Source organism: Pseudopodoces humilis, chromosome 3, assembly GCF_049639895.1.
Source record: "Pseudopodoces humilis isolate 2021_Gansu_Grassland_sample_001 chromosome 3, ASM4963989v1, whole genome shotgun sequence".
Classification (NCBI taxonomy): domain Eukaryota; kingdom Metazoa; phylum Chordata; class Aves; order Passeriformes; family Paridae; genus Pseudopodoces; species Pseudopodoces humilis.
In genome coordinates this window covers 7,257,276-7,274,803 of record NC_142202.1, presented here as the reverse complement: position 1 = coordinate 7,274,803, position 17,528 = coordinate 7,257,276, and the positions used below count along the sequence as shown (strand labels likewise).

Genomic DNA, 17,528 nt, shown 5'->3' with positions numbered 1-17,528 from the left:
AGTAAATATCTAATATGTGATAGGTATTTTAGACTGAAATTACTTTTTCTCTTGGAACAATTAATTAAGCTGTATTTTTTAGGTTTATCCTGTGACTCTTTCATAATATGAACGAGTATCTGGCTGCATTGTGAATGACTGAGCTGCACATGAATCACAGCTTATTTTTTTATTTCTGAATGCTGGAGAACTTTTTAATTCATCCATGACCAGAATAAAATTTCCCAGTTTTGTTTTGCAGAGTCTTACATGATGTGTCATCATCTCATCTTGCCCAGATGTATCCATACTTGGAATTTTTAGACAGTATCAATATTGACAATGCTTTTTTTCTACATTCAGAATACATTCTGCATTTCATGAGGAAAATGAGATTATACATCTGCTTGCTTCTTTAGACTTGCAAGTTGCTGTACTTGGGAAAATACATATAGCAATCTATGTGTTGTTTGTTCTTACAAACAGTGTGGTGTCTTTTTGGCTCTGTAGAAGACATTTGATGGCTTGGAAAAGGAGTAGTCATGAAGTTGTCAGAAAACATTTTTTTCATTTTTATTAGCACTTGGAGAAAAGTGTGCTCCTTGAAATACACAGGAATACTTGCTGACTTTGCCTCTGCTTCAAGGATTTTCAAGGCTTAGCTCTTTTACATAGAAAAACACATTTGTCTTGAAAGACTTTGTGTGTGTGTGTGTGTGTGTGTGTGTGTGTGTGTGTGTGCAAATTCACAGTCTCTGTTGTTATCTTCCAGGCCTAGAAGCCAATAGGATTCTGTTTCTTGAAACTTGAAAATTGAATTTTTTAAATACTAAAACTTATTTCAAAGGTATAATTATTTTTTTATTTATTGCATAGACTGTTGTGTACTACACCATACATTACTTTATGCAAGGCTGAAATCTCCCTCTTGAAGGCTTGCTGAATGATCCTTCAACCTGTGGATGAATGTACAATGTGGCCCAAAGGAATTTTGAAGAATTTAAACTATGTGCTGTGAATATTTCTTAGATTTATTTACTACTGGCAATGCTTTTCTTACATTGCATGGTATTTCAACTGCTTAGGTTTACTGAATTGTCAGGAGTCTGGGGTTTTTAATTGTGCAAGGTTCAGCTTCTTTAAAGGACTACTGAAAAGTTTTCAGTTTTCTGTTCTTTAGCTGTAGTAAATGCTGAGGAGTTTGAAATTCTCCATACCATTGTGAAAGGTGGCACACAGCTTGCTTTCAGACAATGTTGCTTTGTTACACTCTTGATTGATGTTCCTTCTCTGGTGTAATTCAGCTGTTTGTCTGGTTTCCTTGAAATAACACCTTCACAGATTTCCTCAACAGCAAGCTTGGAATGCTTAACAAAAGTAAAGAAGTCACATTTAAAATGTAAAATCAAAAAATACTAAAAAATTTCTCTTTCTTTTGTGTGATATTACAGAGAAGAAGTTACATTAAATGTGGTTTAGAAAGAGCTGGAAGAGGGGTATTGCTTGCATATCCTAATAAATAGACTTTTGTCCTTTATAGGAGCAAACTTTGGCTCTGAGGAAAGAAGGGATAGGTGTTGTGTTAGATTCTGAACTGCCTCATCTCATTGGCATTGATGATGATCTTCTCAGTACTGGTATCATCTTGTACCACTTGAAGGTAAATACACATCTGTGTTTCCACAGCCTTTTTATGCCTTGTGATTTTTTTCAGTAGAAAAATTACAGTATTGATTTGCTATCTATATATAGTGCTGATTGCATTACTATGGTAAGAAAAGCTCTTTATGCTTCTCTGTTTTAGTAAGAAAAACTCTTAAAAGGCTGGAAATTATGAAATTAAAATATCTGTTTAGGTTTATCCTGAGAGTCAACTGGCTAACCAGATATAGATGTTTCATATTTTTATCTGTGTGTATTGGTTTGTTATTCATGTAATTATAAAGCTTGACCTTAAAATCTAAATCTAGATTGTCTCAGAACTACAAAGGTGGTTCTGCACTGGAAAGTTGAAACTTGAATTTGCTGATAATATTGTAAAATAAAGACTATGATAGCATTCTGAAAATGCTACATGATTCCTTTCTTTCATGTATGTTTAAATATATATTTCATTCAGGTTACCCTGAGAAAATAGAAGAGTAAATTACATTCTTGTGGGGGGGATAAGGAGATTCCAACTGGAAATAATGTGTTTTTCTCTCTTAATTAGGAGGGCCAAACATATGTTGGCCGAGAAGATGCTATAACAGAACAGGATATTGGTATGGAATTTGGCATTTTTATATTCTTTCTTCTTCCAGTATCCTAATATGTGAACTAAGATTCTTATGGGTTTTTTTCCTGTTTTCAGTTAATTGTTCTGTGTTTTGGATATTTTAATTTTTAGAAAATCTGAAATCTGAATTGCATGGGATTTGCTTCAAAGAGCACGACTTCTAGCATAGCTTGCAGGCTTTAAGTATATTCATATGCTTGTTACTAATTTATTTCTTGCTTCTCTTGAAATAGCATCCTGTAAAAATACTGTCCTTTTTCATATAGCGCCTTTTACAATTACTGCAAAATCATTCTCTTAACCTTTATATGATGATAGTATGGTCATGCTATACTATTATACCTAAGATAGTCTCGGAACTTCAGATTTGAGTTTAAAAAAAATCCAGAAAATTGGTAAAAATCTACTGATTTTCCTGTTGATTTCTTACCAACACAACTAACTGCCAGATATGGACTGTCATGTCACATAAGTTTTGCAGAAGTTACTGGGAGACAGTTTCATTAAGTTAACTGCATCCTTTAATTATTGGGTGAGAATTTGAGAGTCTAATAACTTAGTTTGGTATATTTTCATGGGTCAAATGTTGCCTGGATTTAAATTACTCTAATAAATTCCATGAAACTACCAAACTTGTGATCTTTGTGTTATTAAACAGTACACATAATCACACATTACTTGAAGAAAAAAAGGAAAGTAGCATAGCTGATTGATAAAAGCCTTAAATGTCTTAGGACATAAGAACTTTATTTCAGCCATACTTTTGTCTACAGTGGCATCTTATATTCTGTCTTTTCAGATTTAACCATGGTTGCCTTAAGGTTTAGAAGTTTTCATTAGTTCCTTGTGAAACTGGTCAAAGAATCTCTCTCTACAAATATGTGAATAGCATGGGAATAAAGACCATTACACAAAAAAAATGCAAAACCATCCCAGCATGCTTCTTTCCACTAGAATGAAACAATAAATATTTAAGGCATACAGATGTGATAAAGGAAGGAAGAAAACATTGTCCAGAATAAAGAGAAAATATACTCTCCAATATGTAGTGCAATGTGTTCTTAAATTATTATTAGTATATTAATCTTACTAATTGTGAGGAGTCTAATTATGTTACCTTATTTTTTTGTGTTTAGTTCTTCATGGCCTTGATCTGGAAAGCGAGCATTGCATCTTTGAAAATCTCAATGGTACTGTGAACCTGGTCCCACTGAATGGAGCGCAGTGTTCTGTGAATGGTATTCAGATTACAGAACCCACCCACCTCAACCAAGGTATTACCTAGCCTAATGCCATTTTTCAGGCAGCCTCTTTGTTTCTTCCTGGCAACAATACTGAAAAAAATCTGTGGGTATATAAAGGGATTATTGCTTAATTAATTTTTTGTGTCTTCTCAACTACAATCCAAAACTACCAGGAAAATCCCATGGTGCTTTTGTTGTCGAAGAATTACCATGTGGTGAAAAGAGAATTCTTTATTAATTTCAACCACTTATGTCTTGATATGAAAGACAGGTGTCTGCCAAGGGAGGCAGGACCCTCCCTTGAAATGGAGAATATGATCCCCTTCCCTCTGAATTATAATAACCTGAAATTAAGGGGCTTTCAGGCACAGGAATAACAGTTCTTTACCTGAATGCGTTTGTATAACAAGGCAAACAAACAGCAGCAATGCTAACAACAACAAACAAGAACAGAAGGTCCAGTGAAGCCTCTGCCCGCTCTTCAGGTGCTTTCCCCTGGCTGCAGTTCCGCTCGCAGCTGCCAGGGGCGCTGGTGGCTCCCGGCCGGGCAGGGCGGGTGTGATGGTTCCCCCGCGCCGCCAGGGGGCGCTGTGCCGCCAGCTCGGCCGCGTTCCCCTCACACGGGAATGGCGGGCGGGCCGGGCGGCAAAAATGGGCAGCAGCAGCAGGAACCTGGGAGCTGGGACGGCAGGGTGGGCTCACCTGGGGTAGCGAGCAAGAGGTAGCAGAAACTCCGCAGCTGTAGCAGGGGCTGCGGGGCGTTCTGGCAGGCAGGGGGTGATTAGAGTGCAGTGAAAAAGCACAAGGCAGCGGCAGAAAGCTGTGGATCTGGGCGGTGGCAGTCGCGCTCCTCTTCCGCGCGCAGCGGGACAGATGCACTTTCTCAGAAGGGGTTTGGGGTCCTGGTCTTTTCTCTGAGGCACCCCAAAGAGTTGGCAAGGGTCCTTTTCAAGTAAGGCAGGGTGCCAATAATGTCCTAGTTCAATGGCTGCTCTCAGGAGCAAAGGCTCACCCTTGGAAGGAGAAACCGGGCATGGCTGGGCTCCGGCAACAGCAGCAAAGGCTAACAGAAGAAGAATGCAGTGTTAAACAAATGGAGTCTTGCATCCTTTCTGAACTCTAACAAATGCTTCTGCAAAGGTTGCTTGCAGAAAGCAAGGAATTTTGGTGTAGAGAGATGGAATTGACTCACTATTTTTTAGTGCCTATTTCTTCATGCAAAATGAGAGGCATATGTCCTTGTTTCTATTACAGATGGGAAAAAGAAAAAAAAAAAGCCCAGCCCCCTTGGTCTTAGGTTTGAGTAAATCTAATGCATAAATTGTTAACAAGACAAACATTGACATTAATAGAAAATAACACTGTAAATAATAAAAATTGAGTTGTGATGAATCATCTTTTCTTTATCCTGCTGCATTTTAAAGGCAGAAAATGTTCAGTGTGCCTCATAAGAAAGTAGGAGTTCAGATGCTGTTTCCCTCTTTTGAATGCATATTATAACTTGATTTTTGTCTGCTAAAAGTGGAAACATGACTTTTTTCCCCTCACAAATTTCTTTAGTCAAAAATTTGCAGCTCAAAGGGGAAAGGGTTTCTAGGGTTGCTAAATTGTAAAAACTGCTGCCTAAGTTAACCTTTTGTGTGTGTAAGGAGACTGAGTTTGAGAGGAAGACTTCAACCATGACATTAGGTGTGCAAAACTGATGAATTCACTAGTTTGAGGACTTGTGTGCCTTCCATTTATCCCAGCTGTGTTAGCATTTAGTCTCACAGCATGAAGTGCCAGCATCCTTAAATACCCACTTTTAGGTAACATTGATTAACTGCTGATATATTTAAACGTTTCCGTTCATCATTAATAGCTGTTCATTTGAAAATGTATTAAATTTTTAGACCATCATAGGGTTTAAAAATAATAAGAGGCATGGGAATTAATTGCCACTTCCTTCTATGGATTTCTTCTATCATTTGCAAATGCTGGCTAATGTGGTGTTTTTGTAAATGTAACTGGACTACCAAATTATTTAGTCATAAGAACATATGGTAGGATTTCTGAAGGTAACTGGATTAATATTCACAATTACAGTTTGTCATTCACCTTAAATATATTCTTACCTTAGAACTAGTTTTCAGGGTTTTGGGCCAAACTGTCAGCCCTGCTGTACTTAAAAGAGAAACCTATGAGTTATTCAAATGACCCATCATATAGGACCGACTCTCATGTGCTTCCTGTTAAGTCTCTATCTCCTGTCTTCCTTGAAATTTATAAAGTTACAGATAAATATCTATAGCTGTTAATTCTGAAAAATTAATTAATTACTTTATGTTGCTTTCACCTAGTGAAGTGGTCATAAATGTTTACAATTAATTATTTTTATCTTCACTTGAAAGTAACTGGAGGAACTTCATACAGATTTATGAAAGGTAATTATTTTGGAGATTTGACTGAGGTAAACTGCAAATGTGATCCGAAACTGAGGTGTTGTGTAGACAGCAAGAAGTGATTGTAGTGCTTTTTGCCATTTATTTACTAAGACAAGATCACCTAGTTTGAATTGATATTCCTAATAAAGCTGATTTTAGGAGAAGCTTTCCTTGCTAAAGACATCATGTCAGCATCAGATGGTAAGAATTTGTAGTGATGAGTTTAAGTACAGTTTTTTCATACTGTGAGTGTAATGGAGTCCTTTTTCTTTTTAAAAATGCTTCGTACCGACTGACAGATAAATGCTTGATTCTGAGGTGGTGAACTTGGAAGACTTCCATGTTATGACAGTAGTGAGACATCACTGACAATGTACTTCTTAGTAGGGAAGTATTAATCTTGGTACCATTGTCTTTAAAATGTGATAAGAATTGCTCAGAATCTCTTTATTTGTGACCTATACCTTAACTGATTAAATACAATAATAGATGTGCATTGAGCAATATGAATTATTCAAGGTTCTTCCATCAGAAAATAGCTATTGGGTATTAAAGTCTAATAATCCTGTTTTGAATAACAATAAACTTCAGTGTTCCACGTGGAGAAGAAAAATGTGAGAGCACAAATAATGGAGATCTAGAGCTTTTAGTATAGTTGGATTTAAACCTGAGCAGTGATCAGTAGTGGATGGAGAAGTTTGTTCTTGGTCACATTTATGGATGTTCCTGTTGAATCTGCATCTGTTGGTGACTTCCAAAGTAGCACTGTTAAAGAGTATGTAGATCAAATTGGGGCAGCTGCTTCCTCTCCCTATGTTTATTCTTTAACTGAACTCCATGGACATGATTGACCTCGAGTCAGTCATATTCATGCAGTGTTTGAACACGCGTGGGTTTCATTTTTGTTTAAGTAGGAAGAGGAAGGAATACACTGTATGCATCAGTTAAGGTAGCTGTGACTATGCATGGTTATACTCTTGTGAAAATGCATTTTCATTTTGCTCTTGCTTAATGGAAGTTTTTGCTTACATGTTGTGTGTCTGAGAAATCACATGGTATTTTCAGCTGCAGAATGTTGTCAGTGAGTGGTGTGTGTTTTTCTCATCAGGTGCTGTCATATTACTTGGAAGAACCAACATGTTTCGCTTTAATCACCCTAAAGAAGCCGCTAAACTAAGGGAGAAAAGAAAGGTGAGATTAATTCAGTGTTTGGTAAATTTTAACCTTTTCACAATTTTATTTCTAATATAGACATGCCTTGATTGTTGTATGATGTCTTTTTGCATTTGCCTCATGTACTTTAGGTAATATTTCATCAAAGTAAGAGTTTGTAAGCTTGTCTAATACTTTTATTTTATGGTCTGTTGTTAGAGTGGACTGCTATCTTCCTTCAGCTTGTCTATGACTGATCTTTCTAAATCTTGTGAGAATCTGTCGGCAGTTATGCTTTATAATCCAGGGTGAGTATATTCTAAAATACAGTTGTTATAATTGCAATCATTTTTCATTTTTGCTGTTTGAAATGTTCCAGAAATATTATGACTAAAGCAGTTCAGCAGAATAATGACATAGCAAATTTTATGTTTGTATTTTCTTCAGAATTACACGTTAACTATTTTTCCTGAGAAAAATGCATTTTGAACTGACAATTATGAGTTCTTGAGTTCATATAATACCAATACAAGCATAAAAAGGCTGATAAATGAATGTCTTGTGTTCTCTGCCAGTACCTCTGAGTAAGTGGCCAAATTAAAATATGGAGGAAAGCTTTATTGTGCAGTTACAATGACATAGAATGCTTATGGTAGAGAAGCTGTTTTTAGTGATTTTTCCACTGTTCCTAAAGTGACTTACAGAGAACTGATGGTGTTTTGATGGTCTTTTTTCCATAGCTAACCCCTGTGTTTTGAGTATGAGATAAGGCAATTTAACCACCTATGTGCTTTTGAAAAATTGACTGTAAATTGAATTATATCCGTGGATAGTGCAGCTTTATTCCCAAGTTTTACTTGGGAATCTCTCTTTATCCTTTAGAATTTAGGAAGATTGGACAGGTAATAATAACTTATAGTTAAATGATGTCTGAAATACAGGGAGTGTGTTTAACACTGCTTCAAATGTGACTGTTATTCTTGCTACCAGGCTATTTACAGAGATCTCAAGACTGTGAACTGGTTGATAATAAATTACATTCTATTTTCAGATAGGGGTGATAAAGAAGATTCAAAAAAGCGTAGTATACTTTTCTATTTCTTCAGCTTTTCAAATAATTGAAGGTTGCACTGCTGTTTACCTGAGCCCTACAAATCAGTACAAGAAAGCACCTTCCATAATTGATACATCTTTATGGACAGCAATTAGGCAAAAGTAGCTTTTCAGCTTAGCCTGGGGTACCCTGACAATTTTAAATTTATTTATGTTGTTGCTAATGCTGTTTTTTTTAACATCTCCTCTTCAAACAGCACAGGAATTTTTCTGATTGTGTGGTGAGGTTGTCTCAAAGAGATAATTGTTCAGAAGGTGTTATTTTAAGGGTAATGGGGGGCTGGGATAAATGCAAGTTAAATATATTTTGAATAAAGAAGACTTCAATCTTGCTACTTCCAGCTAAGAATACTGCCAAGCAAGTGCTATGCTACAGTGGTTATTCTTCTTAGTGGTGACTATGTTCAGCCTGGATGAAATATTCAATAAATTGTATCTCTGATTATCAAAGGCAGGGTAATTATACCCAAGAAGGGGGGTGGAGCATCTTGCATTCTGGAAAAATGCAGAATGGAAAAGAATATCCTACACTAAATCTAGTTTGTTTGGGATTGTTTGTTTCTTTGTTTGTTTTATCAGGAGCAATGCTCTGATCCTTTCCTACAACAGATTGGAGTATCAGTTTCTCTCAATGTCATGTTATACTGCCAACCACCAGTGCAGGCCAAGATTCAGTAGCTGGCCCTTTGGGGTTTTTTCTGTGCAGCTTTCATGGCTAGCATTCTGCCTGTTTATTCAGCCTTTTCTTCCTGATTCAGTATTAATAACCAGAAGAGGTAGCTAAATTTTCAATTCTTGTATGCTGAAATAAAGATTCTGGTAAGAGCCATCATCTTTAGCAATCAATGGCAGAAGAGCCTGTGGGGTATTACCTTCAGTTGTGAAAGCAACATAATGGATCTTGCTTACTGTATTTGTATCTTTTCCACGTGAAAAACAGTACTGTGCTTAATAGTGTTTTCAGAGGGATGGTCTTGTGTGTGCTTTTTTTTTGGCTGTTGATTTCCCATATGTGGGAAACTTTTGTTGCATATAATTTTGGATTAATGTGCAAAATTCTTTGTTCTACTTCTTCCCAGTCTTTGTCTTTAATATAGTGCCATGGAACACTGCTTCAGACAATAAGCTTTGGATAAAATAGAATTTTGCATGTAGATTTATGCAGAAGATTTAATTTGTGGACCTTTTCTTAGCTACATGATACTGTAACTGTAAAACTACTGATGAGAAACCTTGGTATTTTCATGGGTTTATGTCATGAACCGGTTACTAAACTTGTTAGAAATAGCTGTGCCTGAATTAGGGTGCAAACGAAACGGTATGCCAGTGGCAGTAGTATGGGTTTTATTTGATAGTAAATATGAGAGAGTGATAGAAAGGGAAAGAAATAAAGAGAAAATAGGGGAGGGACAGGAAGGGATTGACAGAGACAGAATAAAGAAAATATCACCACTCCATGGATCCCAGCGATGCTCTGTAGATCCTTTCCCACTGGTCTTCTTGGAAGTGAAGGTTCCCCCTAAAGCATAGAATCCAATGGGTTAATATACACTCAGGCTAGGTAGGATAACCCAGGCATGTCCCTGGTGAGGGGTAGGAGGTTTGCCATTCTCTTTGTTGCATCATGTGCAGTCCTGTGGTGCAAGGCTTCAGGAATGACACTGGGGGGTGGCACTTCAGGGGGTCTCTGATGGATTATGACACTTCTTCAGCTGCCTGCCTTGTGAATGTCCTTTGGATGTGGTCTGTGGGGTTGGGGGTTCCACAGCAGGGCCAGTTTGTGTAAAGGAGGTTGGGTGTTCACTGCCTCTGACCAGAGGTTGCACCTGAAACCTCCTCCACCCGCCCACATCATTTTGGGGGGGAGTCTGTGTAAACCCGGCTTCTGTAGACTGTGGTCTCTCCCACCCCAAACTCAGCCAAGGAAGAATCTCTGCTACATTTGGTTTTCTTGTGGATGCATTCCTCTCCTTCAGCTTTGTTTGTTTTTTCCTAGGTCAGACATGATTAAAGATTGGGTTTTCCCTTTATCTAATCTTAGTGGTTTAATTTACAGTCCAGAGTCACAGTCAGGTATCTTCAGGGAGATTTCTTTGTTTTTAGCTCGTTTATACAGTTTTTGTTATAATGAGCAAAACCATGTGTCAGTGTTAGCGGCATGAACTACTTGAGTCTCTGAAGTTTAGTAGGGGTAGGTTTGATTTGTTATCTTTTTTTAAAATTAATCTCATTAATTGGGGTACTGAACAGCATTGTGACATCTCTGTTGTCCTCCCAGTACTCAGTCTTTCGTAGCAGACGTAGTATCAGATTGCACTTTTGTGCTGTGCAAATTAAGCTGCTACAGTCCTGTGCTAGTAGAACTGACTTCCTTTCTCTGCAGCTTATCTACACTGCTCCTATCAATAGATAAGACACACTTTCAAGGAAAATGGTGTCTATTTAATTCAACACTGATCAGATTAAGTTCCTTTGTGGTAGATCTACAAAAGAAAAAAGAGTAGATTCTTGTCTTTAATATCTGTGTGTTTCTTTTTAATTACAAGCTAATATGCTTTTTTCTATTCACATAGAATAGAATAGTAGTGCTCACATGAATAAAAGGAATAGAGGTTATGTGAAAAAGATTTTTATTAGGATAGACTAAACATGAAAACATCAGTCTTGCATATGTGCTTTGTAAAGCTGACAGTGATCTGTTATAGCCTCTGTGATTTTAGTTTTTTTCTTTTGTGATGCTGAGATTTTTTTTGGTAGTAGCTTTTTAAAGAAGCAAGGTTACTTGAGTCAGGCCTGTCCAGCATTCCCAGATTCTCTCCTGTCCTGAAATAACTTTGAGCCCACAATAAGTTTAAAGCAAATATTCCAGAGTAATATTAGTTACCATTTTTATACTTATATAAAATACATCTGCCAAATCGTGTTTTATGGGATAGTCAAACACCAAAAGCCCAAAGGAAACCTGCATTTCCACAAACCAGAGCAGTATTCCCCAGGGTCTGTATTATTTTGGACTGAAATAATTATGGCTTTTTTTCAGCCAAGCTCTAGGTAAGAAGTGATAGCTAAAAGCTCTGAACTTCAGATAGCAGATCATAGCCAAAGGGAGAAATTCTGAGATACAGCTTTAATGAAAAAAAGGAGGGAAGGAAAACCCAAAGCACATGTTAACCACTGGATTAAGCTTTTGCTTCCTGAAAGCCCCCAAGATGTCTGCTTGTTCTCTTTCAGGACTCTGTGGATTTTGAATCCACTTTGTGGATTTCTGCAGCGTTACTGCACCTTAGTGCCCACCTTAGTTTAATGCAAACGTGATGGGACTCTTGGTGAGACAGTTACATGAAAGCTTGAATGCCTGGGTCTGGCTATAAAAATCTACATTGGCTAATTGCTTAGGGATTGTACAAGACATTTTTTGAAATGAATTTGTGAGAAATAGGGAAAACTGAAATACAGACTTTGTGAAAGTAGTCCTTTTCCCTTATTGCAGGCATTAGAAAGATGCTTCTTGAACATGCAGGAATCTGTTATGATAGCTTTATAAATTTAAGATTATTAGTGAACTATTTGCATATTTCCAAGGGCAATTTCTTTTTGTTGCATGCATTTCTATGACTTTAAAAAGAAATATTAAAAATTCCTTATTTTTAGAAACCAATCTATATAATTGGGGTGATGATGTCTTAAACTGCAGTTTATCAAAAACTTGAAGTTAATTTGTGGTGAAGTCTTGCATTTTTTTCAGTATTTATGGACTGTTTCACTAACCTGCAAATCCTTACACTGTAACAAGCCTGGAATAACTGAACATGTGTATATTTGGTTGAGTAATTCAATCCATATATAAGTGCTTTCTGCCTCTTCAATATTTGTTATTAAAAAGGTCCTTAAATAAAAGATAAATCTTTCAAGTGAAATCAAAATAAGAAAAATACTTGTGTACAACTGTAATAAAAGCTGATATTAAAAAATTACACAAAATGCTCTCCCATGCTTATTTAGAACCTTGTCAAACTAAATACATTAAAATCTTAAAAATATTTTAAATTAATGGGTTTGAATTGTGTTCTGTGCTTGAATATGCACTGTGGGGATTTTCAACCCCTCTCATTACATCCTAGTAATGTTTGGGATTTTTCCTTTTTCTTGGGAGGAAATGGCAGAAGTATTAGCACACACTGTTTTAGTTTTGCAGCCCTTTTCCTTCTCAGAAGTGACTCAGTTAATAAACCATAGGATGAAGAGAATTACTTTAGCTGTCATTGGCATTTAAAAAAATGTGTTTAAAAAGAATAATTGTTTGAATTCTTCTTCTGAGATGTAATATGATAAATGTTCTATGGATCTAACCAATTTAACCTCCAATAAAACAAAGTGCTGTTGATTTTAAAGTATTCTATACTGCTAATATTTTTTTTCTATCAATTCCTTTCTCAATTGATCGCTCTGTTTCCCCCTGCCTCCCATGACAGTCTTTTCCCTGTAAAAGGACCGATCTGTCTAAGGTAGAGAAATCAAATTTCTATGTATTGATTGCCATGTCTGCATGTAGTTAACTCACAGAGGCTATGCTAATCATCTATATGTCTTGCTTTACTTTTTAAATACTTTTTCCCCAGAAATTATTTTTTTTTCTATTTATGGTCATGTCAGCATGATACCTAATTTGTAACCTTAATGAACTATTTTCTGCTCTTGTAGAAAGTAGTCTTATAAAACTTCATTTGTATCATTATCATCTAAACAGACAGAAAATTGCATCATGTCTTCCTATTCTTGTGATATTCAGAAAACAATCTTTTTGCTGCATTCTTTTTTTTTTATCAGGCTAGAATTCGAGAGGCAGCAACGAGAGGAGCTTGAAAAACTGGAAAGTAAAAGGTAACATTGTTCTCTGTAGTATTTATGTGTGTATGTGTGTCTATATATACAAGTTATAGACTCTTTTAAATCATTAATTTGGAATCTCAGTGTTTCTCAGCAAGCAGACGATCCTGAGTAGCTGAATTGGAGCTAACTGATATTTAACAAAGAAACTGGATAGATTATACAGATACAATATATTACCCTTGGTCTTAATTTTCATGGTTTTACTCTAAAAGATGACAAATTACATTCTTAATTCATATCTCTTTTTTGTGCTTTATTTGTCTGTGGATTGAATCATTATAAGAGAAACTCACGTGTTACTTTCTGCTTCTCTTATATCAAACTGTGGTGTGGAATGGGCATACTAATCTTGCTTTTCAGAACGTTATGTGGAAATTGGTTTGAAATACAAAAGAATGCATTGTTATTAGTTGGCAAACTGAGTTGATTGTTTTGGCTCGTCATACCTGCTAAGACTGTGGAAGTGATAACTGTGCCTTGTTACAGATCTCAGTACTGATTAGATTCACAAGCTGAAAACCTTCCTGTCTTCTCAGCTTTAGATGGTGTGCTCCATTTTGATAGAGCTCTTTGTGCAGTTGGACTAAGTGAAGTAAACTCAGAAAAATTGTGAAGCTCTGAATCCCTGAAAGATACTATTCAGCAACTAATGCTACATAGGATCACTGATATTTATCCTTTTTTGTTATGGAGGTGGAATTTGAGTTCAGGTTGTGCAGAAGTTGATTTGATTGTACTTTAATTCTTCTGACTTCTGGCAAAATAACCAGTCAACTTGCAGGTTGTCTCTACTTGTATTATGGGGGTGATGGTAACCCTCAAGCAAGAGAAATTACACAAGACATAATAATTTGTTTTAAATCTTATAATCCTGTTTATCAGTAATTCAGTTGGAATTATCTAAAGTGAAAGCATTGCTTTAATTCATCTGTTGTCTTAAATTTGGTGAGGCTAATCAAGTCTTTCTATACAAGTTTTTGTGCATGAGAATATGTGTTTGTAAAAAAATACATATTTACTCTGCAGTGTATGCATGGATATGTTCTATTAATATTTTTATTTGACTTTACAAAACTAATACAGTCTAATTTTTTAATAGCATAAGTGGTATATAAGATGTCTTCCTATAATTTTATGTATCTACAGCTTTTTATACTAACACAGACTATATGAGTCTCTTTTTGATTTGTCTCATGCATTGAGTCATTTCCAAGCAATGAAGGATCTTAACTTGTAGCAAAATAAAACTATTAAAAAAAAATGGTTATATATAGTCAAAAGTCTTAGTCCAAACCTTTTTAACTTCATGTAAATGTTTTACTGTAGGAAACAAATTGAAGAAATGGAAGAAAAACAAAAATCTGACAAAGCAGAACTTGTAAGAATGCAGCAAGAAGTAGAGTCACAGCGCAAAGAGACAGAAATAGTTCAGCTGCAAATACGAAAACAGGAGGAGAGTCTGAAACGGAGAAGTGTTCACATTGAAAGCAGGTTAAAGGATTTGCTGGCTGAAAAAGAAAAATTTGAAGAAGAGAGATTACGGGAACAACAGGAGATAGAACTTCAAAAGAAAAAGCAGCAGGAAGAAATTTTTGCCCGGGTCAAAGAGGAGTTGCAGCGACTACAAGAACTTAATCATAATGAAAAAGTAGAGAAAATGCAGATTTTTCGTGAACTAGAAAAACTGAAAAAGGAAAAAGATGAGCAGTATCTTAAGCTGGAATCAGAAAAAAAGAGACTTGAAGAACAGGAAAGAGAGCAGATGATGCTAGTGGCTCACCTAGAGGAACAGCTTCGAGAGAAGCAGGTCATGATAGAGCTCCTGAAGAGAGGGGATGTGCAGAGAGTAGAAGAAGAGAGAAGAGATCTTGAGGAGATCAGAGAATCTCTTTTGAAAGTCAAGGAAGCCCGATCTGAAGGTGATGAAAACCATGAAGAGTTAGAAAAAGCACAGCATGATTTTGTAGAGTTTAAAAGGAAACAGCTGGAACAGTTGGCTATTTTGGAAAAAGATTTAATTCAACAAATGGATCACCTAGAAAAGGAAATAGCAGATGAAGAAAGAGCTCTGGAGCACTTAAAATTTGCACATGAAGAACATTTAAATCTCAAGAGAGATGATGAAAACTTTATGGATGCCATACTTAAGGCTGAAGAAGTTGACAAGATAAAGCCAGTGGAATACAGGCTCCAGTCTAAGGTACGGCAGCTTGAGTACCTGAAGAGTAATCATTTGCCAGCTCTGCTGGAGGAAAAACAAAGGGCTTCTGAAGTCCTTGACAGGGGCTTGTTAGGGTTAGATAATACTCTCTATGAAATAGAGAAAGAAATAGAAGAAAAAGAAGAGCAGCTTTCCCAGTATAGGGCTAGCACAAATCAGCTTCAGCAGCTTCAAGAAACCTTTGAATTCACAGCCAATGTAGCTCGGCAGGAAGGAAAGGTTCGGAAAAAGGAAAAAGAAATTCTTGAATCAAGGGAAAAGCAGCAGAGAGAGGCACTGGAGCAAGCTGTTGCAAAGTTGGAAAGGAGGCATTCTGCTTTGCAGCGTCGTTCCACCATAGACTTAGAAATTGAAGAGCAGAAACAGAAGCTGGCCACCTTGAACAACAGCTGTGGTGAACAGGCAGGGCTGCAGGCAAGTCTGGAAGCTGAACAGAAAGCTCTTGAGCAAGACCGAGAACGGTGAGTGCTGCGGTATCTTCCATTTATCAGAACCTGTCCACAAAAGGGGAATAATTTTATACCTTGGATGTTTGAGAGCACAACTTGTTCAGTGTCCCTGTACTTGAGTTTCTTCATGAGTTTCAAGTAGGTTACCCAGAATTGATGAGTTCTGCTGCTTTTTAAAGGATTCTTGCGCACTTATTAAGTTCTGGTATGTTTGGATACTTATCCCATCCTCAGCAGGATATTATTTGCATTAGCCATCACAGTACTTAAATAGTTTTACCTATGTAGAAAGCTCAGACATACTTATGTTCTGCCCTTAGACCAAATGTACCATCTAACAACTTTTTTCTCATGAGTTATTTCTGTGTAACATTTTTTTTTCCTCAGTAACAAGTTAGATATTCGTTCAAGATTTGGAGACTGTTACGGTAAACCTGACAACTGTCTCTCTCAACTGATGATGTACTGAACCCTTCTGGTAATAAAATAAAAGTAAATGGGGGTAAATGTTTAATTTGTTAATAGCCATGGTTTCAAGGCTAAATAAAAATAAAATAGCCATATATCCATGTAAAATTTGATTTTGCTTTTTAAGCTTATTGGAAAATATACAGAGGCCTTAATACTGCCCATTGTGGTGACAATCCCTGTTAGGCACAGAAGCAATGTCATTGGTTTTACTCAAGATGTCTTGTAGCATAACATTTAGTCTAAGTATGGGAGCCTCAGAGAAAAGTCAGTCAGGTAGGGAAGGATCTTTCTTTGTGGAAGAAGAGGAAGAAACCTTTTGGGGTTTTTTTTTTTTGACCTGAGCAAAAATTTACTAAGATGAGTATGTTCAATCCCTGCAGTATGGAAAAAGTGCAGAATTGCCATTTTTAAATGAGCTGCCTTTGCTTATGCTGGAGCTTTAAGACCTGTGACTATCAGTAAAAAAATTAGTTTTTTTTTCTTGGGGTAGTATTTGTCATCTATTTTTTAAATATTTCACTAATTTATCTGAATAGTTTTTCATAAGCCCTTTTCATAAACAGATGTGGAAGAACCACCTAAATGAAGAAACTTGCCTGTAGCCAAATTGAAGAGCTCTTCTGTATTCCGTTCCTTTTCACCATTATCAGAAGAGTTGCTTTATATAGACTGTGTAGAGGTCATTTTTTCAACATTTATAGCTACATTGTTTGGCTTTTAGTTAAGCATTTTCAGTACTGATTCATCATTTTGTGAACATTGCCATTATTTCCATAAATGTCATGAACATAAAATCTCATTTTCTATCCTGAGCATCTCACTTGACTAAACTAAAGTGAGCTATAAACAATTGGAAGTTCCACAAAAAAAGTGAAAAAATATGTTGTCAGCCGGAAAACTGAGGTTTGGAGAAGATACTAAGGAAGTAAAAAGATCTCTTTTTTTCTTCTCTCTTTTTTCCTTTGTTTACTTCAAAGTCCTCTTGCACAGACTAAATAAAACTTTGAAGTCTTTCAGTGAATAGCCCATGGGCCTGAACAATTCAATTCAGAATGTTTTTGTGACTGTTGAGGCAAGAGGAAGATCTAAAGATACATGAGAGTATGTTAAACATTTCAGGCTACTTAATGCTCTTGTTTTTGAGTTTACATTTCACAATAAATGATGCCATAATAAGCATATGAATTATATATGTTTCTTATTGTTTATCTAGATCCCATTATGTAATGATGTGCTCTGGTTCAGATCGGTGTTAACTCTCTGAAAATGTTTAAATGCAATATTCGTTTGAAGTGCTATACAAGTGAA

At 36.3% G+C, this 17,528-nt stretch overlaps 1 protein-coding gene across 4 annotated transcripts in view; it reads left to right on the top strand.

Moving 5' to 3' along the window:
* KIF16B (kinesin family member 16B) overlaps positions 1-17,528 on the top strand; it is a 137,715-nt gene that overhangs the window by 58,808 nt on the left and 61,379 nt on the right. For 3 of the 4 annotated variants that reach the window (XM_014254682.2, XM_014254683.2, XM_014254681.2), the window contains exons 13-20: positions 1,520-1,639; positions 2,192-2,243; positions 3,394-3,531; positions 7,033-7,115; positions 7,296-7,384; positions 12,662-12,694; positions 13,017-13,070; positions 14,406-15,761. In XM_014254682.2, the coding sequence (XP_014110157.2) occupies positions 1,520-1,639; positions 2,192-2,243; positions 3,394-3,531; positions 7,033-7,115; positions 7,296-7,384; positions 12,662-12,694; positions 13,017-13,070; positions 14,406-15,761 (1,925 nt within the window). The remainder of the gene's footprint in view (positions 1-1,519; positions 1,640-2,191; positions 2,244-3,393; positions 3,532-7,032; positions 7,116-7,295; positions 7,385-12,661; positions 12,695-13,016; positions 13,071-14,405; positions 15,762-17,528) is intronic. The other variant, XM_005525425.3, reaches the window with a different exon arrangement.